The 24,479-nt window shown below is 38.5% G+C and overlaps 2 protein-coding genes across 2 annotated transcripts; both read right to left on the minus strand.

Moving 5' to 3' along the window:
* Positions 1-59: 59 nt before the first annotated feature.
* Positions 60-8,089, minus strand: haus5 (HAUS augmin-like complex, subunit 5). Its single transcript, XM_015013251.2, has 19 exons — positions 7,803-8,089; positions 7,663-7,725; positions 7,520-7,552; positions 6,686-6,710; positions 6,458-6,590; positions 5,784-5,943; positions 5,622-5,700; positions 5,340-5,431; positions 5,196-5,250; positions 4,949-5,076; positions 4,787-4,868; positions 4,538-4,692; positions 4,252-4,414; positions 3,735-3,815; positions 3,470-3,615; positions 2,609-2,705; positions 1,570-1,708; positions 1,274-1,406; positions 60-377 (listed from the first exon to the last, which is right to left on the minus strand). Exons 1-19 carry the CDS (start codon positions 7,898-7,900, stop codon positions 275-277), a joined length of 1,965 nt encoding a protein of 654 aa, XP_014868737.2. The 5' UTR covers positions 7,901-8,089; the 3' UTR covers positions 60-274.
* A 9,478-nt stretch (positions 8,090-17,567) lies between these two features.
* On the minus strand, positions 17,568-23,961 carry rx1 (retinal homeobox gene 1). The gene is made up of 4 exons (XM_088004989.1): positions 23,511-23,961; positions 23,102-23,110; positions 20,012-20,265; positions 17,568-18,379 (listed from the first exon to the last, which is right to left on the minus strand). Exons 1-4 carry the CDS (start codon positions 23,806-23,808, stop codon positions 17,900-17,902), a joined length of 1,041 nt encoding a protein of 346 aa, XP_087861115.1. The 5' UTR covers positions 23,809-23,961; the 3' UTR covers positions 17,568-17,899.
* Positions 23,962-24,479: the final 518 nt, after the last annotated feature.

Genomic DNA, 24,479 nt, shown 5'->3' on the forward strand with positions numbered 1-24,479 from the left:
ATGTATCGATCTTCAGCTTGTTTGAGCTCAACAGCGAAGGCATTCCTACACAAACTGGGTTAGATCTTAAAAACATAGACGTTTATTCAAAATGCGTATTTTAATGTCTGATATAAACATGACAAGTGTTTCAAGTAACAAGCCATATGTAAAATACAAAGGAAAAACAAACAAGAATTTAATTACATTTCAGAGTTTTATAACTCACAATGTCAGAATGTATTTGAAAAGTGACTAAAACTATTAGTTGTGTTTTAAACCCTTAGGGTATAAATTATGAAGCTTTTGCTTTAAGTTTCCATCTCTGAAGCCACTGTTGGAAAGTCAGTCCTCCTTTGCTGAGCTCAGGCAGAACATGCTGGGCTGGTTTGTCCCACCTACATGTTTGAAAATACCAAAACAGATTATTATGGTTATGCACAATGAGCTGCAAAGGGAAAGAAAGAAAAGCAATTCAATAGAACAAGCACACTGTAAGATATAGAAAAATACTAATGTCACCTTCCTAATACATGTGGAAAAATAAATCATCTAGTAGATAAGAAATAAAAATGATAGAGCATGAAAATTTGTTTGTCAAACTGGGCAAACCTATTGTTCTGGATTGGCTGGTTGTACATTTGTAGACTTGTTGTCTCACGCCTGACTTTCAAGTACAAAATAAAGATTTCTGCAAACCGTTGTTTGTTACGCTCTACTTACAATGTACAACATGTAAATGCTATATGGACTGAATGGGATAAACAATATGATATAAAGTTTTTAGATTATGATATTCAGTCAAATTTCAACCGTCTTATTATGAAAAGAAAAACTGATCTGCAGCAAAGTGCATGGAAACCAAATGGTTAGTTTACAGATACAATATGCATAAAGAAAAGAACAATATGGCACGAGTAGAAAATAGAGGTGTGAAAGTCAGACCAGGCCAGCGTCAACACTTGAGTGTCATAACTGAATATTTAAGGGTGTATTAAATTTATTGCACTTTGCAGCTACAATCTGAAAGTGGTTGTGATGATGTTATTGGGGAAAAATGTAAAGGGTTATTAGTAAAATGCTGCTGTATTGACAGCCTGTGGCTTTGATTTTACCATACATGTGATTTAGGTAACAAACATACTGCAAAGCTATCTAATGGAGAAAGGACATTACTGGGAGAACAAAGACATTTTGAAAGCACAAGTAGGTTAAAAATGGTTGTTATTATTATGAGTATTTATTAAGAAAAAGAACTTCGAAGTCAGCTATCTACTCCAGAAGTATTCCTCACCAGTAAGAGATGGCGGTCTTGACTTGAGCTCCATAAGAAAGACCCTGAGCGCAGCGGTTGGTGAGACCTCTGGCTCTTGGCAGCAAAGACTTTAGGAGCTTTTGATCCACCTCCCTGACTTTGGACAGCAAAGCTGGGATTTAAAAAGAGAAAAACAAAAACCCTTTTATTAAACATACTGTAAGTTTTTCCAGCTAAACATAAAATTCCCTATTAGATCCAGCTTTTATAAAAAAAATAAAAAAAAGAAAAAAAATATCTAAGAACAGCTGTCTGTTTTCAATTTCCTCTCATACCTTTTTGATCAGATGCATGCAGTTGTTCAGAGTCCTTCTCTACTTTCTGCAGCGTGGCTGAGTAAAGCTGCAGCAACTCCCGGAGAAAACGCTGCTCAAGCTGCTGGGACAGCAACTGGAAACACAACTCCTCTGGAGCCTGAAGCATAGGCATGGAAAAAAACAACAAAAAAAAACATAGTAAATGTCTAAATCACATTCAATCAAAAAAAAAAATGTGAGGAAATAAATTAGAAGAAGTCTTTAATGAAACCTTAGCCTCTAAAAAATTAAATCTAAGAATATTTAAGGAGGAGCCAACACTTTGTTACTGAAAATGTTAAAAATAGATTTTATTGTGTTGCTGTTTTTCTGTATTTTTATAGTTCCAGTCCGGTTTGCCTTTTTACTAGTTTGTACTCTATTGTTGCCATTTTTGCTCCATACCTTAAACAAACAAGCCACACACAGTGCCTTAACAATGGCATATTGGTTTATTACTCCTCGTAGTATTTTGACTATTTATAGGGATAATTAGCAACCATAATGGTAAAGTTTTATAACTTGTTCCCTGAAAAATAATTAACTCAGGGATGCAGAATATATCTTCACTGCAGGACTATTAAAAAGGCAATAATTTTTGAATATTATATACCAGGTGTGACAAATGTACCTTAATGAATGGCCACAAAATATTCAGCTTATTGAATGAAGCCTCCCTGCCTTAGATGTCACCCCGTGATACAGATTACGGTGTCCAAGACACTAAAGATTACAACCACTGCTGCAAGCACACAAGTGTGGATTTACCCAAGATAATATAACCAAGTTCAATATTAAGTCATAAATTAGCAAAGCAGATCCAAACATCCTCAAAGTGGTTTACCTGAAACTTCCATTTCCACAACAAACAAATACTTTTGGTTACCTTTTTTTTTTTTTACCCATTTTGCAACAGTAGGTGTGTCTGTTTATTTTTTTTTTTACATCTATGTGGACCATGAGACTGTAAAATAAAAATTGAAGAAAAGGCTAAACCATTTGACCTCCCAATACTCACTTTATACAGAGGGAACTTCAGGCTCTCACGCAGGCTGCTGAAGTTTGAGGCCTGCAGGCGGTGAATGGACAACCACGACGCAGGAACTCTGTGCATTCTGAAACGAGAAGGGAAAAAAATAAAGTGAACACCATCCCAATACCAACCAGTTTTTATCATGTACAGCGCTTCACATCGAGTATTCATTGAAAAGCGTGGCATGTATATGGACCTATTCACCTTTACTGAGACCCCTAAATAAAATCCAATGAAAACAACATCTATCAGAAACAGCCTTTTACGTTAACAGAGTCCATCTTTATGCAGGTTTGTGATCTTAATACAGCTGTTCTGTGAAGTCCCATATGTTTGTTAGAAAATATATACAAGTGCTTGGCCAAGACAAAGCCCCAACATATGTCCTATTGAGAATCTGAGCAAGGCTTTAAAAATTCTGTTGACAGATGTGCGTCATCTAATATGACTTTGAGCTATTTTACCAAGAATAATGAGCAAGAATTTCAATACCTAGATGTGCAGAGACTGTGGAGACATAACCCAACAGATATGCAGGGGTAACTACAGTGCAAGATAAACCTACAAAAAAAAAAATCGTTCAAACTCATGAATACTTTTAAAGAAGTACAAAGTACTTTGCAAGACACTGCATTACTTTTAGTCATGTGTTGCTAAATTTACAAATGTACCATTTTTTAAGAGAAGTTGTTTTTTTTTCGGTGTAGTATTGTTCCCTGTTCTGTGTAACTACAATTTATCTCAAACTCAACAAGTTCAGCTTCCCATTTCAAGTAAATATTCTTGGACACTTTCAAAATTGCTTCAGGTCTGCATTCTGTACATATCATCCAAATGTGTTTTTACCCATCCATGGTCCTGTGGTCCAGAGCAAGAAGTGAAACTGTTCCGAACTGTTTGGCCTCCTTAGAAACAGAGTTTCGGAGATTGTTGGCTGCGCCAATTACGTCTTCAAACTGTGGCACAAGCTTTGCCTCGATAAATTCCTGCAACTGAAGGAAACAAGAAAACAGAGAATAAGCATGCATCAACATAAAAGGAGAAATGTTCCAACAGTAGTTCAGTCATTTACAGTATTTTGTAATAAATAGACTAAAGCATTAGATCAGACCTCTCTGTGAACACTGATCAGCTGCGTCTTAGCCGACGAGTTCCCCTTAATCAGACCTCTTAACTGCTCCTGTCTTAGAGCCTGCAGAGAAACAACAGACACCAGATACGTTTATGGCATCTTGAAAAAATAAAACCAATACACTTGGGGAATAAACCAATTTTACAGATTTTTTAAATTTTGTGTTTATGAAGATTTAATTTTGGAAAATCTGGATTTTTTTCCACCACTCTTTGGAATTTCCGTAGTTCAGAGTGATGTCGGCCCACCCAGGGCCTATTATCTTGTTTAACAAGCATGTTTTAACATCTTTCACTTATTTGCACTTTGAATTCAGATCCACTCCCAGAAGGGATGATGGAAATAAAAACAGATTTTAGAAAATACTTCCTGCCATTTGTAATTTCTTCTGAAAGCCAGATTTGGTTTTATACAGATTTGATTTTATTTTTAAGCCATTTTGCCCGGTCCTAGTAACTGATGATAAAAACGTTGTGCATTTAGTATTCCTTCTCACCACTAGCTCTCTGAAGTCCAGAATGCTCTGCCACTGGCTGCGAAGACTCCTTAATGCCTCCTGACGGTTTCTGGCATGCTGGTCAAGCTGAATACAGCGCTCTCTGATGTGATCCCGAGCGGCTGCCTGCATCACACACTGCAGCTCCACCTCCAGTGTTGACCTATAAACAATTTAGAGATGACATTTGAACTAAGCACGGTAAATTAAAACAATCAAAATTCACAGATTATTTGGCACCAAATTACAACAACACTTTTTTTCCCTATTCAATTGTTAGACTTACAGTGCTAAGCTTTCATTGAGGTTCTCATCTGCAATACTGGACACTTCCTGCTCGGCCTCCGTCTTACGAGACTTCAACAGAGTTTTGAGCTGCTGGATTCTGGAGCGAGTTTGGGACAGCTCTGTGAAGCTCTGCTGCACCTCAGTCCAAGCAGCCTGAAACAAGGAACATGAATAAAATCCAACATGTAACAGAGCAGAACTAACACACACAAAAAAACAAGACTAAATGTTAGTGAAGGTTTCACACCTCTAGGAGAGTCTGAACAGGCGGTAGCTCATCACAATCCTCTGCGGAAATATCCAAAAGGTGATCGCTTTCAAATCGAAATCTGTATGGAGATGATAACTCTGTTACTAAATACTGCCGATGTGAACAAAACCCATTAAAATAACGTGAAGTTTCTCTTGCCGAAGAGCTGCTACATCCTGCGCCACATCCAAAGAAGCTAGTTGGTCCTGCAGAGCCTTCTGCTCTGTCACTGCTAGATGCTGCAGCGCTGAGAGGACATGGCTAGGAGGGTAACTGCTCAAAACTTTCTGATGAAACAACAGAAAACAGCATTTTCATAAAAGGTAAATCATTTTTGAAGAGGAGCTTTTATCTTAAAAATATCAACTTAGTTTGCACAACCCAGAAGACCCCTAAATGCACCAACCTCAGCAGTACTGAGCCAGTACTGAAACACGGCCGTCCTCTGCTCACGAGGCATGCTAGAATTAGACAACAATCCAGTAAATAAGTGAAAAGTCAAAAAGTCATAGCTTAAAAAAAGAAAGTCTGATCTGATAATAGTTGTTACCTTTTGGGTGCAGATTGTTGCGTTTTCACTTCGCTCTCCTGTAAGCATCGAAAGAAGTGGACTCTGTCTTCACTCAGCTCTCTCAGCTCACACTGACAAGCAAAAAAGGATAAAGGAAATCTTCTTCAAACAGAAAACGAGATTAAAATCTGCACATTGAATTTTCCTATATGATTTGAAGTTCTCCATTTTGTTTTTGTTTTTTATTTACCCGTCAGCGCAATAGTGTATCAGATAATGTATACTTCATAAGAAATATAACCAGATTTCTGCAGCTCCTACCAGGACTTGAGGTACTGCCGCAGCCTTTGAGTTGAGGTTGGACGGCTCATCGCCAAACAGCACTTCAGTCTCAGCTTTCCTGCAATGCAGCAAGATGATTAATGACAGATATTTTTAAATATTTGTAATCAAGTCTATTATTTAGAAGGATTTTTGCCTAACCTAGCCATCTGCTCCAGCACCAGGCAGTGGTCGTTGATCTTTTGCACATCGTCAGAGAGAACCTTACGGTTGGAGACACTGCGCTGTCTGAAAGCCTTCAGAAGCAGTTCCCGGGTCTGGTTCTCCTCGATTTGGACCCAGATGCGATTGATAGATTGCTCTACAATTAGCAGTGGGAGTATCGTTTTGCACAATATTGTTACTTAAAAGAAAATACAGTGAAACACATTTAACAGTTGCAGCACAATATTTGAACTTGCAAACATCTGTCCGATACTAAAGTGTGTAATATTACAATTGCAAGCCTAAGGAGAAAATATTTAGTAGGTTATCACAACCACAGTTATTCTTGGTCAATCTTTGCTATTATGCCAACACCTGATAGATGACAGCGATCAAGAGGTAATGATAGGAACACAGTGATGTAGGAAAAGAAAGACAAGGATGAGGAAAGTGTGGCTTATTATTACGGTTTAATGTTTATTCAGAAGCTCATCATACTCCTTACTGGCTTCTACTTTAAGCCCAGATTTTATGTCGGTGACAATATTCTCACATTTTCTTCATTAATCTCCATTTACATTGGTCAGCACACAATTCCTCAACTTAAAATAACATAATGTAAATTTACATTGATTCCTCTTTGATGTACATACACCACAGGAAGGACAAACCTTGTGTTGCCATTTGTTCCTCTGTTCTCCTAATCTGGGAGTCCAGGTGACTGATCTCATCCCTCAGCTGCTCTATCTTTGTCTGAAGCTCTTTGCGCTTTGCTGCCTCACTTTGGCCTTCAGCTTGCATCAACTGAACACATAAATAATACACCAGAAACCATGCTGAAATTCCAGTGATGGTGTAATGAACTGGACATACTGGGAGAAGGAAAAGGCAAAGCCTACCTCTTTGTCTTGTAGTGTCTTGTACCTTTAATGATCGCTAGGTGAAGGAAATTGCCAGCAAACACAGTAAGTAACACACAGATTTACAGGACTGCAAAGAGAAAGGCGCTGTTGATAATCTGTAAATGTGCACCACACTTCATGAAGTTTTACAAAAGTAAAAAAAAAAAGTCAAAACCTTACCAATCCACTACAGCGTTCCTACACTTTAATGTGGCAAATGAGGCCAAAGAGTTCTCTGTCAGCTTGTTGTATTCAGTGTTATTCTATACATTTTTGTGTAAATAAATAGAATAATTATGGATTTTTCCCCCCCAAGGTTATTGTACCATAAAAATCTTATACCAAATTATGCTTATATATAAAATGTATTAATGTCATTGTTGACAAATTATCAAAGATTTTTGTCCACATGAACCCGCACAAACTGTTTTAAACATGCCAAACACATTGGGAACAGTGGAACGAAAACCTAAAAGCGTAGTCAACCAATCAGAATCCTTCAAAACAACCACCACTTCCTGGTAAGAGTTAAACATGGGGCCAGGAGGTTAATTAGTGTGGCAAGATAAATAGGTTGAACTACTTTTAAATAGCGAAATCAAGAATAGAGTTAACACAAAACAATGTCGACTGGGAATTGTGTGGATATATGGGTGTATTATTTGTCGCAAACACAAATATTCTCAAATATCCACTTTGGTCGGAGTTTTTGTAAATAATCATTATTAATGGCATGAAACTGAGTTTTCGTGGGACCAAAACGAATAAAATGTATTCGTTTTCCCAAATAACCTGCTATAAGTGTACTAGGTGAAAGCCACGAAAGGATACCACTGAAGATTGCCACGCATGATCCTCACAGTCCTTGGAAAACAGAAAATTCATCATAAGTCTTTAACACAGGTAACAAGAGGCGTTCATGCTTGAGGCTTGCAAGAACCAAAGAAAATCATCAAAAAGAAAAACAAACTGACCTCTGTTGGAAAACATGTTGGATCATGTACTTCCATATTGACTTCCCAGTCCCAACACAAAGCCTAGGGAAAAAAATAGATTACGCGAAGACTGCCAATAAAGACGTGTTTCATATTTTGTAATTCAGAACGTAACTTACGTTTTTAAATAGCTTTCATTAGGTAGGCTGTCGGGAGGCAGATTGAATTCCTCTGTAGCCCAGCGTTTCAGCTCCTTCACCAGATTTCTATCCGTCATCCTAATTGCTAAATATTCTCTGCTAGCTAAAATTAGCAACAACTAGGAAGCTCCTTTAACTTGCTTGAGTCGTGTAAAGGTCTTGGTGGCTTACATTTATAAGACCGCTTTCCATCTACTAGAAAGCGGTCTGTTCTCCACTGACTATCCTGACAATAATAACATACAGGTATTTGAAATATTTCCCGCGCAAGTATTTAATCTTACTTCCGGGTAGTATTTCCGTTGCGACAGCGCCACCTCTCATTACAGTCGGGCTATGGTTACAGGATTCCATCTGTGCAACAGTTCGTGTATCATTTTTGGCTCGGTAAGTTTATTTTTATTGCAGAAACTATAAATTCTCAATGAAATATAATGAAAAATGTCAATTCTGAGACAATTGCATCATGTTTCCAGTATATCAATCAGTTTTTATGCGTATTTGTGTCAGAAGAAGCACAGATTAAGTAAAACCAAAACCAGGTTTTGATGCTTCACTGTTAAGTCATTTTTAGTGCTTTTCTGTATGGAGCCCTTCTGGTGATATTGCTATTCGCAACTGTCTGAAGAATGTGATTATAATTAATTCCCAGATTGAAATAAAACAAAATGAGATCGGATTTGTCCATTATTGTCATTACTAATGATACTAATTAATGTTATCATTAAGTCATGGCCATGATTTTTATCTTTTTTTTCTTCAGGTCACCAGATGGGCTTAGTTCTGTGGTATGGACTGAATAGATCTTATAACTCTACAAAACAAAACAAACTCTAGAATAAAACTCACCTCTACCACAAAAACACAAGACACAAAGCTGAAAGGAATGCAACAAATGTTAAATCAATCCATCCAGTTTCGCAGATGTGTGATTATTTATTTATTTTTTTATTTTTTTATCTCTACATAAAATGTCTGGGACTAAAAATGTTTTACTCATATCGATTTGTAATAAGTGGGCTATCAGTTAATGTTTGTTTGTTTTGTTTTGTTTTGTTTTGTTTTGTCACGGGATTTAAACAAATTTTATACAAAAACAAGTTGGCTATTGAGATCCTTGTAATTTGCAGGTGTGAAACATAGAGGGCGCACCTGATCCACTTTAAAATCTGATTCTACACCCCTATGAAACCATGCAGCGATCTACTTGCACTTTGAGCAGGATGAACTGTGTTGAAATTTAAAATTCACTCAAGTGGTCACAGATACCGTGTTAGAGCTGGGTGATTCCGATTATTGCATAATTGCTCAAAATACAGAAATTTTTTAAGTAAAAGATAAAATAAAATCAAATTGACAAAAAGAAAATAGATGCTTCAGAGAAAATAGCTGAAAACCAGGGAATCTGTAACAACAGTCTGTATTCCACTAATCCAATGCAGAAAGATGAGTTTCTTTAAACACATAGTTGCACTTATACTGTAATTATACAATTTGTGCAGAAAAAAATAGTCTTCGAATGAGAATTTGTCAATGAGAACGTGATAATTAGTTGTGTAAAATGCAACACTTTGTTAGTAGGAACATGTTTTTGTGAGGTTAATGTTGCAAAATGTGAGTAAAACATTTAGTGGCATCATGGAGCCCCTCTTTTGACCAGCTTTGGGTGCATTATCTTTTGCAAATCCTACTAAATTCTTTCTAGCAAAACCAGAAGTGCTGTGAAAAGAAAAAAAAATTCTCATGCTTGATGAAATGTTTGATAATCTAATCAAGTGTAAGGTTTATTTTTAGATCCACTCTCCAATTCTAGATTATTTTTCAGCCAGATTAGACGTTCATGCTGCCAGTGTGTGAATGTGTGTAAGGAAGGATTTAAGTATTACTTTCATCCAAAAACTGACCAATTTTGGTACCACCGTGTGATTTAGACCAGAGGTTATATATTGAATTATATATTGAACTTTTTCACATTTTAATAAGTTGCAGATATCTCTAGTGATTTTTATCTTGATTTCATGTGATATAGACCAACACAACATAGTGTATATTTGTGAAGAAGAAGAAAAAGAGCATATAGTTTGCTATATTTGCTAAACTACCAAATAAGTTTAAATTACCAAATCCAGTTCCTTCCTGTTTCTAATTTAATTTCAGTATAACAACTATTCTGCAGTGGTTTTAGAGGTTGGTTAGGGAACATTAATGAACAAACAGGAGTTGCAGAGATCCACAGTACAGTTGTGATAATCTCTGAAAAGGACAGCTATTAACAGAATAAATGATATTACATTAATTTTAAGTCAGTAGTCTCTGAAACGCACAGATAAAGGGAATGCATCTTTCACAAATCTGCCTTTAATGTCGCCATTTGTTTTGATAATAGTGACACAAAGAGCCCCCCCCCCCCCCCCTGTGAACTTCACTGTGTGTTTTCTGGTGAGTGAGTCTATTGAAATTTACCACATTAGACACACAACATAGTTCCAGAAGTGTGATGGAAGGATAACCCCCTTAACAACACACACACACGCACACACACAAGTCACACACGCCTTGCAGACACACCCCCAAAGCACTGGCGCCAACAGCTAAATCCCCCCCACCCTCACCTCTCCACCCACCCTAACTGACCTCTAATTATGTCATGCGAAAAAGCTGTGTCCCATTGAAAGGCTCTCTTAATCAAACCCAATTAATTCTGCTATTTTCCCTTATTATCCTGTGCGGGGAACGCGTCTTTCCAATAAGACTGTTAACTCCAGCCGTGGTCCTCTCAGATTTACGAGAGTGCAGGAGCAAAATAATGCAGTGCACAATTAATCAATTAGTCTTTGTCATCTCTGTTCTTCCTGCTGAATACGGTAACTGTGTAGCTGAGGTGAGTCAGGATGTCTGCACAAGTGTATCTCCCATTATCCAACAAAAACTGTGTTTTGGCAGGCGTCCTAATTTCTGCTTATTTATTTGAGAGAAAACCACACAGAAAAATCCTGAACTCTTCTTCCTTGCTTTGTAGCATGCACATTCTTTGGTTATTTATATGACCAATTCATATGTTAGAGATTTTTTTGCATGACAAAGTTCCACCTAATTTCTAAAGCTGCTATGTATGTTCACAAAAGTGCTTTTATATGGGACCAAACTTTGTGAAAAAAAACAAAAAAACTTTTCAAATCAATTTGATTCAATTCAATTCAAAAATACTTTATGTATCCAGAAGAGGAATTAAATGTTATCACAACTCATGTCCTCCAAGTATCATCAAACAGTAATTAGATGGTGATGATGTTGATAGGAATGATGTCAGGTAGCAGTCAGTTTTGCAGTGCATCTGAAAACGCCTCTGACTAGAGAGTCTCATGACCGTCATGACATGCTAACAGCTTAATATCTGGGAAGCATGAATGACATTTCATACCAAATGTCCTGTATGACAGACTCAGTTGTTAGCAAGCTCTGTTAATCTACTGCATCTGCTTTTGAATACTTATTTTGCTCATTATTATTTTGAGGAGAGATGGTTTGAAACTTCATCCTTCTCTTTCTGCTGCTTGGTTCTGTCTTGCATTCATGAAGCCTCCTTTTCGGCTCCTCTGGGATTTGGATTTGCAGTTCAGGTTTTGAGATATTAATCTCAAAACAAACAAACAAAACAGCTTGTTGCCATAGTTACAGATCACAACTGTCCAAAAGTTTAAAAAAAGTAAGAAGAAAAACCGATCCAGCTGAACAGCATCAAAAACAAGGGGGAATAATTGTCGAAAAAATCAAATTTGTCAAATTGTAGAAACATGTAAAATGTTACCCTTAGGTTTTTGACATAATAGCATAGTTTATCTGGAGATCACATTACATTTACTAAATAATTGTTGTAATTTAGTGACGTTGGATGATTTCTCAAGTATGAATAGAGTGTTTATGGTCACAATCTCTCCATGCAATTTAAATCGGGACTTTGACCAAGTTTCCACAGAATGTTAGATTATTATTTTACAATTTTACATTGTGTTGATAATAAATTATATTATATTATATTGTCATATTATTCTATTGTCATATTAATTATTTATACAGTTTGTTTTTCCTCCTTTGAATTGATGAACTCTCGTGTACGGGAATGTTTTCACGCCTCTTTCCAGGTTTTACACCAGTAACCGGTTGTATGCCTTTATTTATAGCAAACGGCACATGTGTAACCCACACCTTTAATCTCATCATCTCATCAGCGGGGTTTACCTGTCCTCGTATTTGAAGTGCACATGAGGACTCCAAGGCCTAATTGAGACATCTGACTCCCAAGTTGCTTTCGAAGAAGTCATAATCTCAGAAGTACTCTTACCTCTGCCAGTCTGTCACTTGAGGTCATGAGTTGTGCTAATGTTTTATCAGTTTAGTCAGGTTGTGTTTGTCTCTACATGTGACTCAGGTGATGACGACTGAATCACAACTTCCAGGAAGGCACAGCAGAAACCCTGGTAATTCCAAAGCATTCACCAAAAGGGTATTTGTACTGTTTATGAGAGGGTTTTGAACAAATTGCAGCATTCAATGTGTTTCCAGGCTAAAAAAAATATTTTTGTTTTTGAAATTTCAAATGGGCAACTGATATGTCTATGCATATGTCAATGCATTTTCCCATATCAGGGACTGATAAGATGCACTTACATTCAAAAATGTTGTAGCGCAAAAGTGTGAGCTTTGGATTTTTACTTTTTGGTGACACAAACCTGCGTCTGCATGTAGTTTGGAGCAGTTCCAGTTGTCATAGCTTTATATTTCTCTGAATGTTTATATGTTCAGTTTTAAATTAGTTTTCAGATTTATAAAGATTTACTCATATCTGCCTCATTTGAATTATACATTCTCTTGTGTTATAAATACATATCTTGTGTCATAAATACATAATTGTATTAAGTTTGAAAATTAAATATATCTTTCTGATCTTGAAAGGTAATTTTTTAATGCAACTCTTTTTCTGTACTTTTTTCCAGGCTTTTCTCAGTGCCACTAACAGCTCTGGGCCCTGGTTTTTTTGTCCCAAAGCAGGGTAGTGCCAGGCAGGCGAATTGTTAGTAAGTTTCCGCCTGGACCCGGGTTGACTCAGCCCGGCCTGGGTACTAATCCCGTAGCTCTCAGAAGACCCCACTCTGAACTCATCCTGCAGCACAGGAAAATGCTCTAATTGGGGGATTTTCTACATCATTAACCCTGATGAGCACCCTCCCCTCTTCTCTCTTCCTCTTTTCTGTGTGTGTTTTTCTTACAGTCCCACACTTAATCTCCATCTTAAGGTTTTCTCTTTTTCCTTTCTCCCACTGTGACTCCCTTACATTTCTTGGTTTACTTTTATTGTCTCCTATGGAAAGTACAGATTTTTTTCCCCCTCTCTGTTCTCTCTCATATGTAAATTTGTAGTAATATATGTAATAACTTGTGAAATAAAAAAGGGGTGATTTGGTAACAGATTCTCCCACCTGAGCAGAGGATTTCTGCAGCTCCTCCAAACATGTAATGAACCTCTTCACTTCTTATTTGATTGATGCACACTCTAGCACAGTTTAGGACGGCCATGATAGGTTTGCAGCTGAGCCATATTTTTTCCGTTTCCACATAATGTTTTGAACAATGAGACGCTCGAAGACTGAGATATTATTCTGCAGACTAACTCTGTTTTAAATCTCTCCACTACTCGATCCCTGACCAAGCTGCTCTGTTAACTCTGTTACTGATTGGCTTCTGGAGGCATTTGGTCACACTGAATTTTAATTATGAACATTTAGTGCTCGATACAAGTGTATATTTAATTATTTTTATTTATAAAGATACTAAAACCATTTATTTTGACTTTGCAATAGTTTACTACTTAATGAAAATGAACACAAATTAGTGTTTGTGTCAGAGAGTCAAGGCCGCTCTAAAATATAAAGAAGTTTTTGCAGAAAGGTTTAGAGGGTGTGAATACTTTTGTGAGAAACTTTGAGTCTTTTTAGCTTTACCTTCACTATCCAGTAAATTATATCCAAATGATTCCTGCAGATAGCAGATTTCTTGTTTTGATGTTTTAATTGAATTTCTTTTCTCCAATAATAAACTGATTAAACTGTTGTGAATCACTTGAAACCAAATCTGACTTTGAAATCAAAACGGCAACTCTCTTTAATTAATTAAATGTCAGAAAATGAGACATTAGCTTCAGAATAAATACTGACCAGGCTGATGTCTTTGTTAGGGAACTAGGAGACTATGTAATATGTCGGCCATGTGGAACTAAGAGCTGGAGCTTTTCAGAGCTGTTTTTAATACTTTTAGGAAAATTACAACATTAAGCTACATGAAAAACGCAGCTTCTTCAAGACGGCTAGCTCTGCATGACCTGTTTGGCAAACATTGCAGCAGGCTCCATCTAATCACTTTACAACATGTCAAAAATCATGCAAACATTTCATGCGCTGGTTCATCCATATGTTGCTCAAAGTTTGGGTCTATTCAGAAACTCCATCTGTTTTGGAAAGTGACTCACACTTTGCAGAACGCTGATGAGCGCGGCGCCACCGGTCCCCTCTGTGAACATGTGCAGCAGCGGCTGGCCTGCTGGCAGACCTGCCTGCCTGGGGGCAATTAAAGAGGCCGGGCCCTGTGGTCAGTGGCCCCCCCTGGGGTGCCCTGATTGATTGGAGTCTCATCTTCCTAACAGGCTGGCCCCCTGCCACAAAACCGCGGAACAGCACTGAGCGAAGGGAGGGGCGAGGGAATAAAAGGGCCTTTACATGACAGAAAGAGACGAGAAACACGAGCGTTTAGCTGAAAAGAAAGAATGTATGTCAGATGATAACGATTATACTGTAGTAATCTTGGGTTGCTCTTAAGTCCCAGCAAGGTGTGTGGGAAGGAGTAGTGAGAGGTCAGCATAAAAGCTCTTCAGTGAGAGAGTGCAGATAAGCATTTTTATCAAACTATATTTTTATTGTTCTTACAAGAACGTGAACAAAGATGATCCAGACATAATTAACAGGGATTAAAACAATATAACTATAACTATGACAATACCTTTCACATCTTCACATAGAAAAAAAAACACAAAAACAAAACTAAAAACAACTATAGTGTGATTTTTTTTTAGCACTATCTACACTTTGGCTTGTTCTTGGTCCAAAAATCATGTTTTTGTTGCATCCTAAGAAAACATTTTGATGTGCAAAGGTAGTCCTCAGTTTCTGTAAAAACATCACTAACCAAATAACACCAAAAAAAATAATAAAATAAAATAAAAATTACATGAGAACTACAAGTGAGCTGCGGATTCAAAACTATTTTCCCTGTTTGAGCAGTATGAGAAGTAAATTGAACCAAAAATACCTCAGGATTTGAGTTCTCTGCTCTTTGCAGTTATATTAAAATAAAACATTACAAGACAGAATGCAATGACAGAAGAATAAAGGGGGATTTGAGATTGCACTGCAAAAAATAAAGGTTTTGATCTCCCTCTTTTTCCATTATCAAGTTGAGACATCATTATTCTACCTGTACATGTTCACGTTTGTGGGATGCAGAAACATCTCTGAATCAAAGCCAATTTTTCCTGTTTCATATTGATTTTTTACAACTGACCTTCTCTACCTTGAAGATAATTAGAGCTCAGTGCTGCAACAGATGGTAAAAGACTGATTCTGTGTCCCTAATGACCGCAGCTTACAATCTATGTTCCTTGTCGTTTGATCAACAGGGGGAAAAAAGAAACTTCCATAACAAAATGGGCCTATTTAGTCCAGCCTGAGACTGTTTCTCCCCCTTCAGTTTCAGACAAAGAGGATACACTTGGATCAATTGTGCCAAACAAAGACCAAACTATGCGGGGTGACGCATCACACAGGACTCTTTCTGCTGCGCTGCACGTACTCTCAGCCAACCAGCACTGAGTTGCCAACAGGTTTTCTCTAACTGCCACTCAAGCAAGAAAAACAACAAAAAAATTAGTACTTTTGCTGGTGTTTGTATCTGGTTCAACCCTCCATTTTGTATTTAAAGCAGAATGTCAGAAAATAATCAGGATAGGTTTTGGTGCAACATTAACTCTGGGTCAAAAAAGGTGGCAGGACTTCTTTCTTCAGGACCGAATTATTCGTATCTCCACTTTTCAGCCTCATATTGAAGAAAATCTCCAGGTCTACAGAGCTATAAATGTCCTCTGTTGACCTCTTTCTCCAATGACTTTGAAGTATCTGAGCTCTGAGCTGGAAACACCAACCACAAGCTAAGCCTTACAAAAGTATTCATGCCAGATTTGCCAGCGGAGCCAAACATTTCAGTGTATTTTACTGGGGTTTTATGCGAAAGAAAACACAAAGCTGAGTGTAATTATGAAGTGGAAGGAAAATGATACAAGTCTTTTTTTAATTTGTACAATGAGACAAGAGAAGTGTCGCATACATTTTTTTCTACTAAACTTCATTTACGTTGGGACTCATAAATATAATCCAGTACAAATACAAATATAGGTCGTCCCGTTGTGTGCAGTTCAGTCTTGATATAAACACAATTCTGCTGTGAAAAGTCACATGTTTGAAAACAAAGGAACCAGGCAGATCATGGGGGGAAAGGTTGGGCTTCATGGTTACTCTGAAGGATCTGCACTGTTAGAGAATCTGTTGACAGGACAACTTTTAATTGTTCAATCCAAAAGTCTGGCCTTTATGGAAGAGTTGCAAGTCATTAGAAGATTGTCTGCATGGGCAGAGAAAACATGTATAAGATGTTCAATTCATCTTATAAGATGTTCTGTTAGGCCTAGATGTAAAAAATTATGTGAGATAAAAGCTAACATTGCACATTACCCTGAACACACCGTCGCATGGTGAAACGTGGTGGCATCATCATACTGTGGGGCTGATGAGAGTTGGTGGGAAAATGGATGGAGCTAAATACAGTCGAATCCATAAAGGAAACTTGTTAGGGCTGTAAAAGACCAAGAGGGCGGAGGGTCATCTTCCAACAGGACAACTCTAAACTTGGACCAGAGATACAATGGAATGGTTCAGATAAAAGTGTATTCAAGTGCTAAAATGGCCCAGTCAAAGCCCACACCTAAATCCCATTCAAAATCTGTAGCAAGACTTGACAGCCTTTCTGACTGCAGATGTGCAAATGTGCAAAACAAGTAAAGATTGACCTTAAAACACTTGGAGCTGCACTAGTTTTGACATAAGAAGGGTGAATTAATTATAAACTGTGCTGAAATAAACTTTTATTTTACAAAAATCTGTTGTCTACAGAGCAATTCAGGAATGGGGCAAATTCCCTAAAAACATCAGATATTTGAATACTTTATTTATTTTAAAGAGAACTGAACATTTTTTAAATCTAGGTGAGTGTATGTAATTTGTAAAGTGAGATGTATGACAGATTTTATCTGTATTATGTTAATGTTACAGTTATCCTATGTTTTATATTTTATCATTTGGACCCTAGAAGGCTTAAGACAATTAGTAACCAGGAAGATTAGTTTTGGTGGAAACTAATAGGAAATGCAAATGTTTCTCCTTTTGTGTGTGTGTGTCAAAAATATTTAAAACCCCTTGGCATTGTTTTCCACTTCACCATTATTCACTGCTTTGTATTGTCTCCTCACATAAAATGCTGAAGTTTATGGCTACGACATGACAAAATATAAAGAAGTCCAACAGGTGTGAATACTTTCATAAGACACCCAAGTATGTTCATAAAATGTGAGAATTAATTTGCCTGTGAGTTTTTAAAAAGCATGTTTAATTAAAAAAAGTGAATTACAGTAGTTTCTTGGGTGCAAGCAATGATGACCAGTTGGTTTTTCTGCGTTTGTTGCACCCAAGGCACCAAACATCAACAGGAACAAGAGATAACCATTAATGCAACCTCACCATGGTTTCACTTTTAAGTCTTGGAGAAGAGAAAAAAGTTAAAAAGAAAAGAAAGTACCAAAAATGTTCTTCCGTTTTCACAGCTCAGTCTCACTTCATTTTTGTGGCAAAACAGGCATGACAGGAGTTTTCATTGTCTGCTTTGTGCCAGGATTGTCCCTCACATGGACTGTCAATTAGTCACATGGGTTGCCAGGTCTTGTCCATGGACTGGATGTGTTCCTTGGCTTTCATTCTCAGAGCGGCGATGCTCGAGCTGCGCTGGTCCACGTCTTCCAGGGGGAATTTATCGGAGTACGGGGCTGGACACTGGTAAGGTGGGGGAGCCATGCTCTGCATCCCCTGCCCCAATGGAGGATGGGGGTGAGCGTGCGGGTGAGGGGCATGGGGGGCACTGTTGAGGAATCCGTGGCTGGGATAACTGGGCTGGAGGGCCTGAGCTGGACCCATGAAGCCTGTGATACACTGGACGGGTGTGGCGCTGGACAGGGGAGACGTCAGCCAGGGATCCAACGGGAGGGAGTTGGTTATTTGACCCATGCTGGAGTGAACCGGAGGCGGGCGATTGAAGGACAGCATGGGGGAGTCATGGAGCTTCATTGTGCTGGCGTCCATTTTTTCCTGCCGACGCCATTTAGCTCTGCGGTTCTGGAACCAGACCTGTGAAAGACAGTTGTTGACATTCAAAACAGTATTACAGTTAATTATTGTTAAAATTACTCTAGTTCCTTACACTTCAAGACCTCAATTCAACTTTTCACATTTTGCTTCCACACATGTTGACATATCTTGTCAATTAATAGAAATTAGTGCATGTTTCATATTAGAGGTCTTTTAATTCATATGTGGATGTGTGTTTGAACTCCTCCAGTGAAAAATGCTACAGTTTTAGAACTGAATAAAGACTCACTACAACCTTCTTCTCTGCCATGTAGCTTTATTTAATAGCTCAGTTTGCATTCAACATATCCATGGACTTTTCAAGTGGAAACTGGTCTTCAATTCCCAACATACTTTAGTTAACTGGGTTTCCTATGGAGCATTTGACGATGTGAAGGAACTTTAAGACATGAGTTAAAATGGAACTTCACCTAATGTGCCATATGTTTATTCCTTCATGTAATCATATGTGTGTTCATTAAAATAAAAATATGAATAGATTGCCTTATACTATGCAAATACATAAACTAGCTTTTTAATCATGTGATATTGTTTGGCTGGATTACTGACAGCTGCAATGCCTTGTAATTGAATTTACAACATAAACCTATCTTTTTTTTTTGTCTGTTTGTTTTTATTCAATTCACCAGTCTTGAAACATGAATTTGCATTTGCAATTTATACCCCTGACTGATTATTGTAAATAATTATTCTGACTGTTTTCCTACGGCGGTGGAATGAGATTATTCCTGTTTGAATAGCTCCGTTTAATCTTACACCTCTTTGTTTTTCTTTTAAATGTCTTAAATCAGTTGACATTAACGCTGGCATTATCAGTCAATGAAGTCAGTACACGATCTCTCTGGATACTTGGAACTTCTTTGGGCTCTTCCTAATCTTTTTACACCAAGCTGTTCAAGTAGACACTGGCAAGCAACAGGCGAAAGGCCAAGAGCTTTGACTTGATGCTGGAACAAGTCACATAAGTCAGGTTATTTAAGGTGATGAGGCAAGTGAGGAAATGTTTACCGTAAAAGCATCAACACTGTTTGGCTTTGTGCTGTAAATTTTAGCAGAAGGGGAAGAAAACTTGTACAAAAAAAAGTTGTAGATCTGTCAATAAGCGTTGATAGTGGTTGTTTATGCATTAATCGCGCCCTAAATTAACCCTTCCCCCGCACCCTCCCAAAATCAGCTTCTTTTTTAACACTAATTTAGAGTTTAACATGTGCAACCAAACCGACTCCAAGGATTATGATTGTTGACAAAAGCACAAAATAAAACAGGGTAACCACTTTGGTGGAAAAACCTGATCAAGGCTCAAAACAGCAGCTTCCAGGAAAAGAGTAATCACAGACAGAGTCATCTGCTGGACTCCATTTATAAGATTAGAGAGGCTAAAATGTAAACAATCAATCCTGATAGATGAACAGTCTCCTGGCAGGATCTCTTTTCGCATTCTAGGTTTCAATATTCATTTTAAAAGTTAAAATTCTCAGAGAAAAAAAAAACAACAAACTTTTGACGTAAGAGTCCAGTGAGGACATTTTGAAGGCTACTCAGTGGACAGTATGTGGAAGCTCAGATCTGTGTGTTTGTGCCCAGTCTGGTGACACATGTGGCCCGTCTCACCTGGACTCGCACTTCAGGGAGGTTCACCTTCATGGCCAGCTCCTCCCTGCTGTAGACGTCGGGGTAGTGGGACTTCTCGAAGGCGCGCTCCAGCTCGTGCAGCTGGTAGGTGGTGAAGGTGGTGCGGTTGCGTCTGTGCTTCTTCTTGGGTTGATCCTCCTTGCATGACTCAGGTGACTTGCCGTCGTCGCTCTCCACATTTTTCCTGAGCTCACCCAGCTCTTCTTCACTCTTGCTTGTGTACAAACCAGCATCTACCCAGGTGAGAAGACAGAAGAATTGAGACGTTTTCTTGGTTTTGTACGTTAAATACCTTTTGTGGGAATCAGACAAAGAGAGAAAGAGAAACAAGCCTTGTTCTCAAATAGAAGTTGTGACATCTGCTTTCCAGCAGAGCGGACATTTCCCTGACAAGTTCAGCTATAGGTCAGTGAAGCAAGTGATGGCTTGAACATCAATTGACTTTAGAAACGTTCCTAATTGGATTTTTAAGAGTTGATCCCTGTCTTTACCTTCACTAGAGGTAAAATTAAGTTAACAGCTTTAGAGATGCTTTACCTGCATTCCTGGTCCATCACACCTGAATCAAATGATTGGTTAATGGCCAGGCCTTTGCAGAACTTGCTAACATGCCAACAAAATAATTGAGCCTTTTGATTCAGGTACTTTGAGCTGGGATGCATCCAAAAGATGCAGGACTGGAGCTACAGACCTGTTCTTTACTCCTTTGTTTCATTCATATGTAATTATTTAATATACCGCTGTGCATTACAAATAAACTAGGCATTATATTGACAGGTGACATCAGGCACTACAAGGCTTTCCCTCTAATCCTTCCTCCAAGGTGCGGATCACTCTTAACCTTCCTCTCTACTCTTCCTCCTCACCTTCGCCATTGTACATCACCTTCGACAATAAACAACATGGGAAACAGTGAAGTCCACAGTGGGGGGCTGCTGGGCGAATTAGATTAACAAGTAAGTAATTCAATTAAAGAAAATACAGAGACCCTGATCCCCCAATCAGATCAGTTGCTCTGGTTTGCCAGGACTGGACCCGGTTCAAGGGCTGTACAGCACTCAGCTCAGGTTGGATAAGATGCCAATCACTGAAAGAAGGTTAATTTGACTTGCTTGCATAAGAAGTTTAGGTTTAGTGTCGCAGCAGAGAATAGTAGCATTTTGGTAGCATCTGCTTCAGGAGGTAAACGATTTGCTCAAGGAAGGAGACATTTAAAAGCAGCAAGCTACACGAGACTCTGCCACTCACTGAGACATTTACTTTTCAGTCTAAAGTTCATATTGGCAATATAATATAATATTCATCCATCTCCCTATACGCTTGTCCCTAGTGGGATCGCAAGGGGTGCTGGTGCCTATCTGGAGAGGTCAAAGGGCGAGAGGGAGGGTCACCCTGGACAGGTCACCAGTTTATCGCAGGGCAACACAGAGACAAACAGGACAAACAACCATGCACACACACTCACAAGGAGAATTTAGAGAAACCAATCAACCTGACAGTCGTGTTTTGGACTGAACCCAGAGTACCAGGAGAGAACCAGACATGCACAAGGAGAACATGCAAACTCCATGTAGCAAAAACGACACCAGGCGCTGGGATTCAAACCCAACAGTCAACAGTGCTACCAACTGTGCCACTGTCATAATATAATGAATATAATGTAATGTAAAATAAGCAATGGGTAGCAATTGGACATGTCTTATCCACTTTACATTACTGCAGGAATGATTTCACTTGATAACTGTCTTTACCAGCTCCAGAAGAAATTATTTATATTCTTAAATACTTACAAATTTACTGAAATGATCCAGTAAAACTAAAAAAATGTGGATAAAACGTAACTGTTTACCTTCAGAAATAAATCAGTAAAACGGAAAGGAGCTGCAGTTTCATGTGGTAATTTTGATTTTATGTTTATTTCCTCACATTTTCATTGACCCAGTGGTGTTATAAAAATGTCGACTGGAGTAGTTTCATGTAGAATAAAAGTTATTACAGTTAGGAAGTAAGCTTTGTAGCAAGAGGCCATCTTATGATCTTAGCTTCAATAAAACAACAGACTGTTCCCGAACCCTGGTGCTGCGTTAGTTCATGTTAATGGGACGTATTGATGAGGATAAAGGACAGGTTGGCATGGTCTCTGCACTGACAAACAGGAGCAGCAGCCGAGGCAAAGCGGGGCTGGAGGGGTTAATTTATCCACCTCTCATTAAGGAGCCATGACAAAGGCTAGGCACTGACAAAGGCAGAGGTCAGGTCTGGTTCAGTGACCAGCTCTTGGCCTGTCAGCCCATCACAGCTACTGGTCTGAAGCCTCCCCACTGGGTCTCAGCCAGGACGACATCTCCACACTGAGAGCAGGGGCCGAAGTGACACCAAACAGCAAAAAAATAAAAAATAAAAAAAATCAAGCCAGAGCTCATTCAGGGGGATCTGGATCAACTTCACAGAAAATACGGACATAAAGAGAGCGATGTCATTTAGACAAAAATAAAGCAATTAATAATCTCTCTTATCAAGAGTCCTCTGTCTCATCGTCATGCAGATAACAGTGCTTTTTTTTTTGCATGCTTGTTTCTGCCAACAACCACCTGCCTGATCCTGCATGTGAAAAAAAAGCCTCAGATTAAAACGAGGAAAATTTGATTCTGCAGCCGAACGATGACAATAACACCCGAATGAACTACTGTACAATCTAATCTGTGGAGAAGAGAAGATTAGGGGGGAATTCCACAAGGAGATGGAGATGGGATTGGTCTTGGGGACATAAACCCGCTCTGCACCATCTTGTGTTGTGATTTATCTGCTCGGTTCAGTCAAAGCAACAGGATCTACGGAGCAACAGCATGTAACGCTCTGAGCTAAAATAGAAATTTTAATTTGATGCCCGACGAGATTAGTCTTTTGTCAGGTTTCTTCAATGAATAAACATTATTGCACTGATTGCATTAGCTTCAATATTTGTACCTGGACTGAGTCCATTTCGTTTTTCACAGTAATGTCCTCACATTTTGTTAAATCGGTGAAATGTTTGAAATGGCAACACTACCCCAGTTTGTTCATTCTTACCATGAAACACTAAGCTTGTATTATAATGTTAAACTCTGCGGTCAAATAGTCTGAAAGATTACTCAGTTTGGAAAGACCTTCCTTTTGCTCCAGTGATGAAAATCAATTTTGTTAATTGATTGAATTTTGACTGAATTTTGTTAATTGCTGAAAATCAAATATACTGATTTTTTTTTTTTTTTTTAACAAAATCTTTCCCTAAAATCTAAAAAAAAAAAACTCCTCGGACTAACCTTCACACCAAGCCAACTTGACAATCGATATAAAAAATTAAAAAAAACACCTAAAGTGTGTTTGCAATAAATAAATAAATAAAAATGTGATGATATATGTAAACAAGTCTTGGGCCCAAAGCAATGGATTCACACTGGTTTAAATGTAAAGAAAGTGTTCATCTGTTTTTACGCACCCTGGTACTGCTGCTGCTGTGAGCTGCTGTTTCTCAGGTGTCCGCTGTAGGACGGGTGGGACAAGGACTCCTGCTGCTTCACGTGATCTCCCAGTCCATCTAAGCCCATCTTCTGGGGCCCCAGGGGCCCGGCAGGACTTAGCAAGGGTTCCTGGTCCTTATTGAAGCCCAGGATGACATCAATGCTGTGGACGCGGCCCCCGACTGCGACGCCCCCGCCTTTCCCCATTTCGTGGAAGTTGCTGGGCGAGAGGCAGCTGTCGTCCACCATGCTCATGGTGTCCAGTGATAAATGCATCCGAACGTCTGGGGGCGTCACCTGGACAGAGGGCAGAGGCGAGGGTGAGGAACCAGAGGAGGTCAAAGGCGACCCAACATGTTCATCTGGGCCTCTGGATGGATTTTACTCCGTCCGGATTGGGCCTGCGCTCACAGTAGACTCCAGATCAGGGCCCAGTTGACTAAATACAACGAGTTGGGCAATGTAATCTCATAGGATCTCCTCAGTTAGAACCCATGTGTGTTCAACCTTTTACTCAAAACTATTCACATTTTGGGCCAGTTTTCTATTAATACGGGCCCCATATGCTAATGTTTGCCAAGAAATCTCCAGATCACACTTAATGGCTCTTTTTCAGCTACAATATATAAACCTGAATCTTGTCTTCAGAGGTTTATATTACAGCTGAAACTGATTGAATATAACATATTATATGTTCAATCTTTTTCTGAATGGTTTGAACTTGGTGTCACGTACTAAAAAGTAACACAATGACCGATTAAGTTATAAATAACTAGAAACAAACATAAATAGTGCTTTAGGCATACATTTAAGTCAATGTGTCACTTGTACAGTATTTAGTAATTTCATTCTGTATTTTTATCTGTTGGTCTTCCATAGTTAGTGGGCCGGCATGTTGCAGCTCTGGTGAAGAGGATGATCAATAATTTTTAGAACAAGTCAGAGTT

The sequence above is a fragment of the Poecilia mexicana genome, unplaced genomic scaffold (assembly GCF_051168715.1).
Source record: "Poecilia mexicana isolate PSO_F unplaced genomic scaffold, ASM5116871v1 scaffold_4, whole genome shotgun sequence".
In the NCBI taxonomy this organism is placed as follows: Eukaryota; Metazoa; Chordata; class Actinopteri; order Cyprinodontiformes; family Poeciliidae; genus Poecilia; species Poecilia mexicana.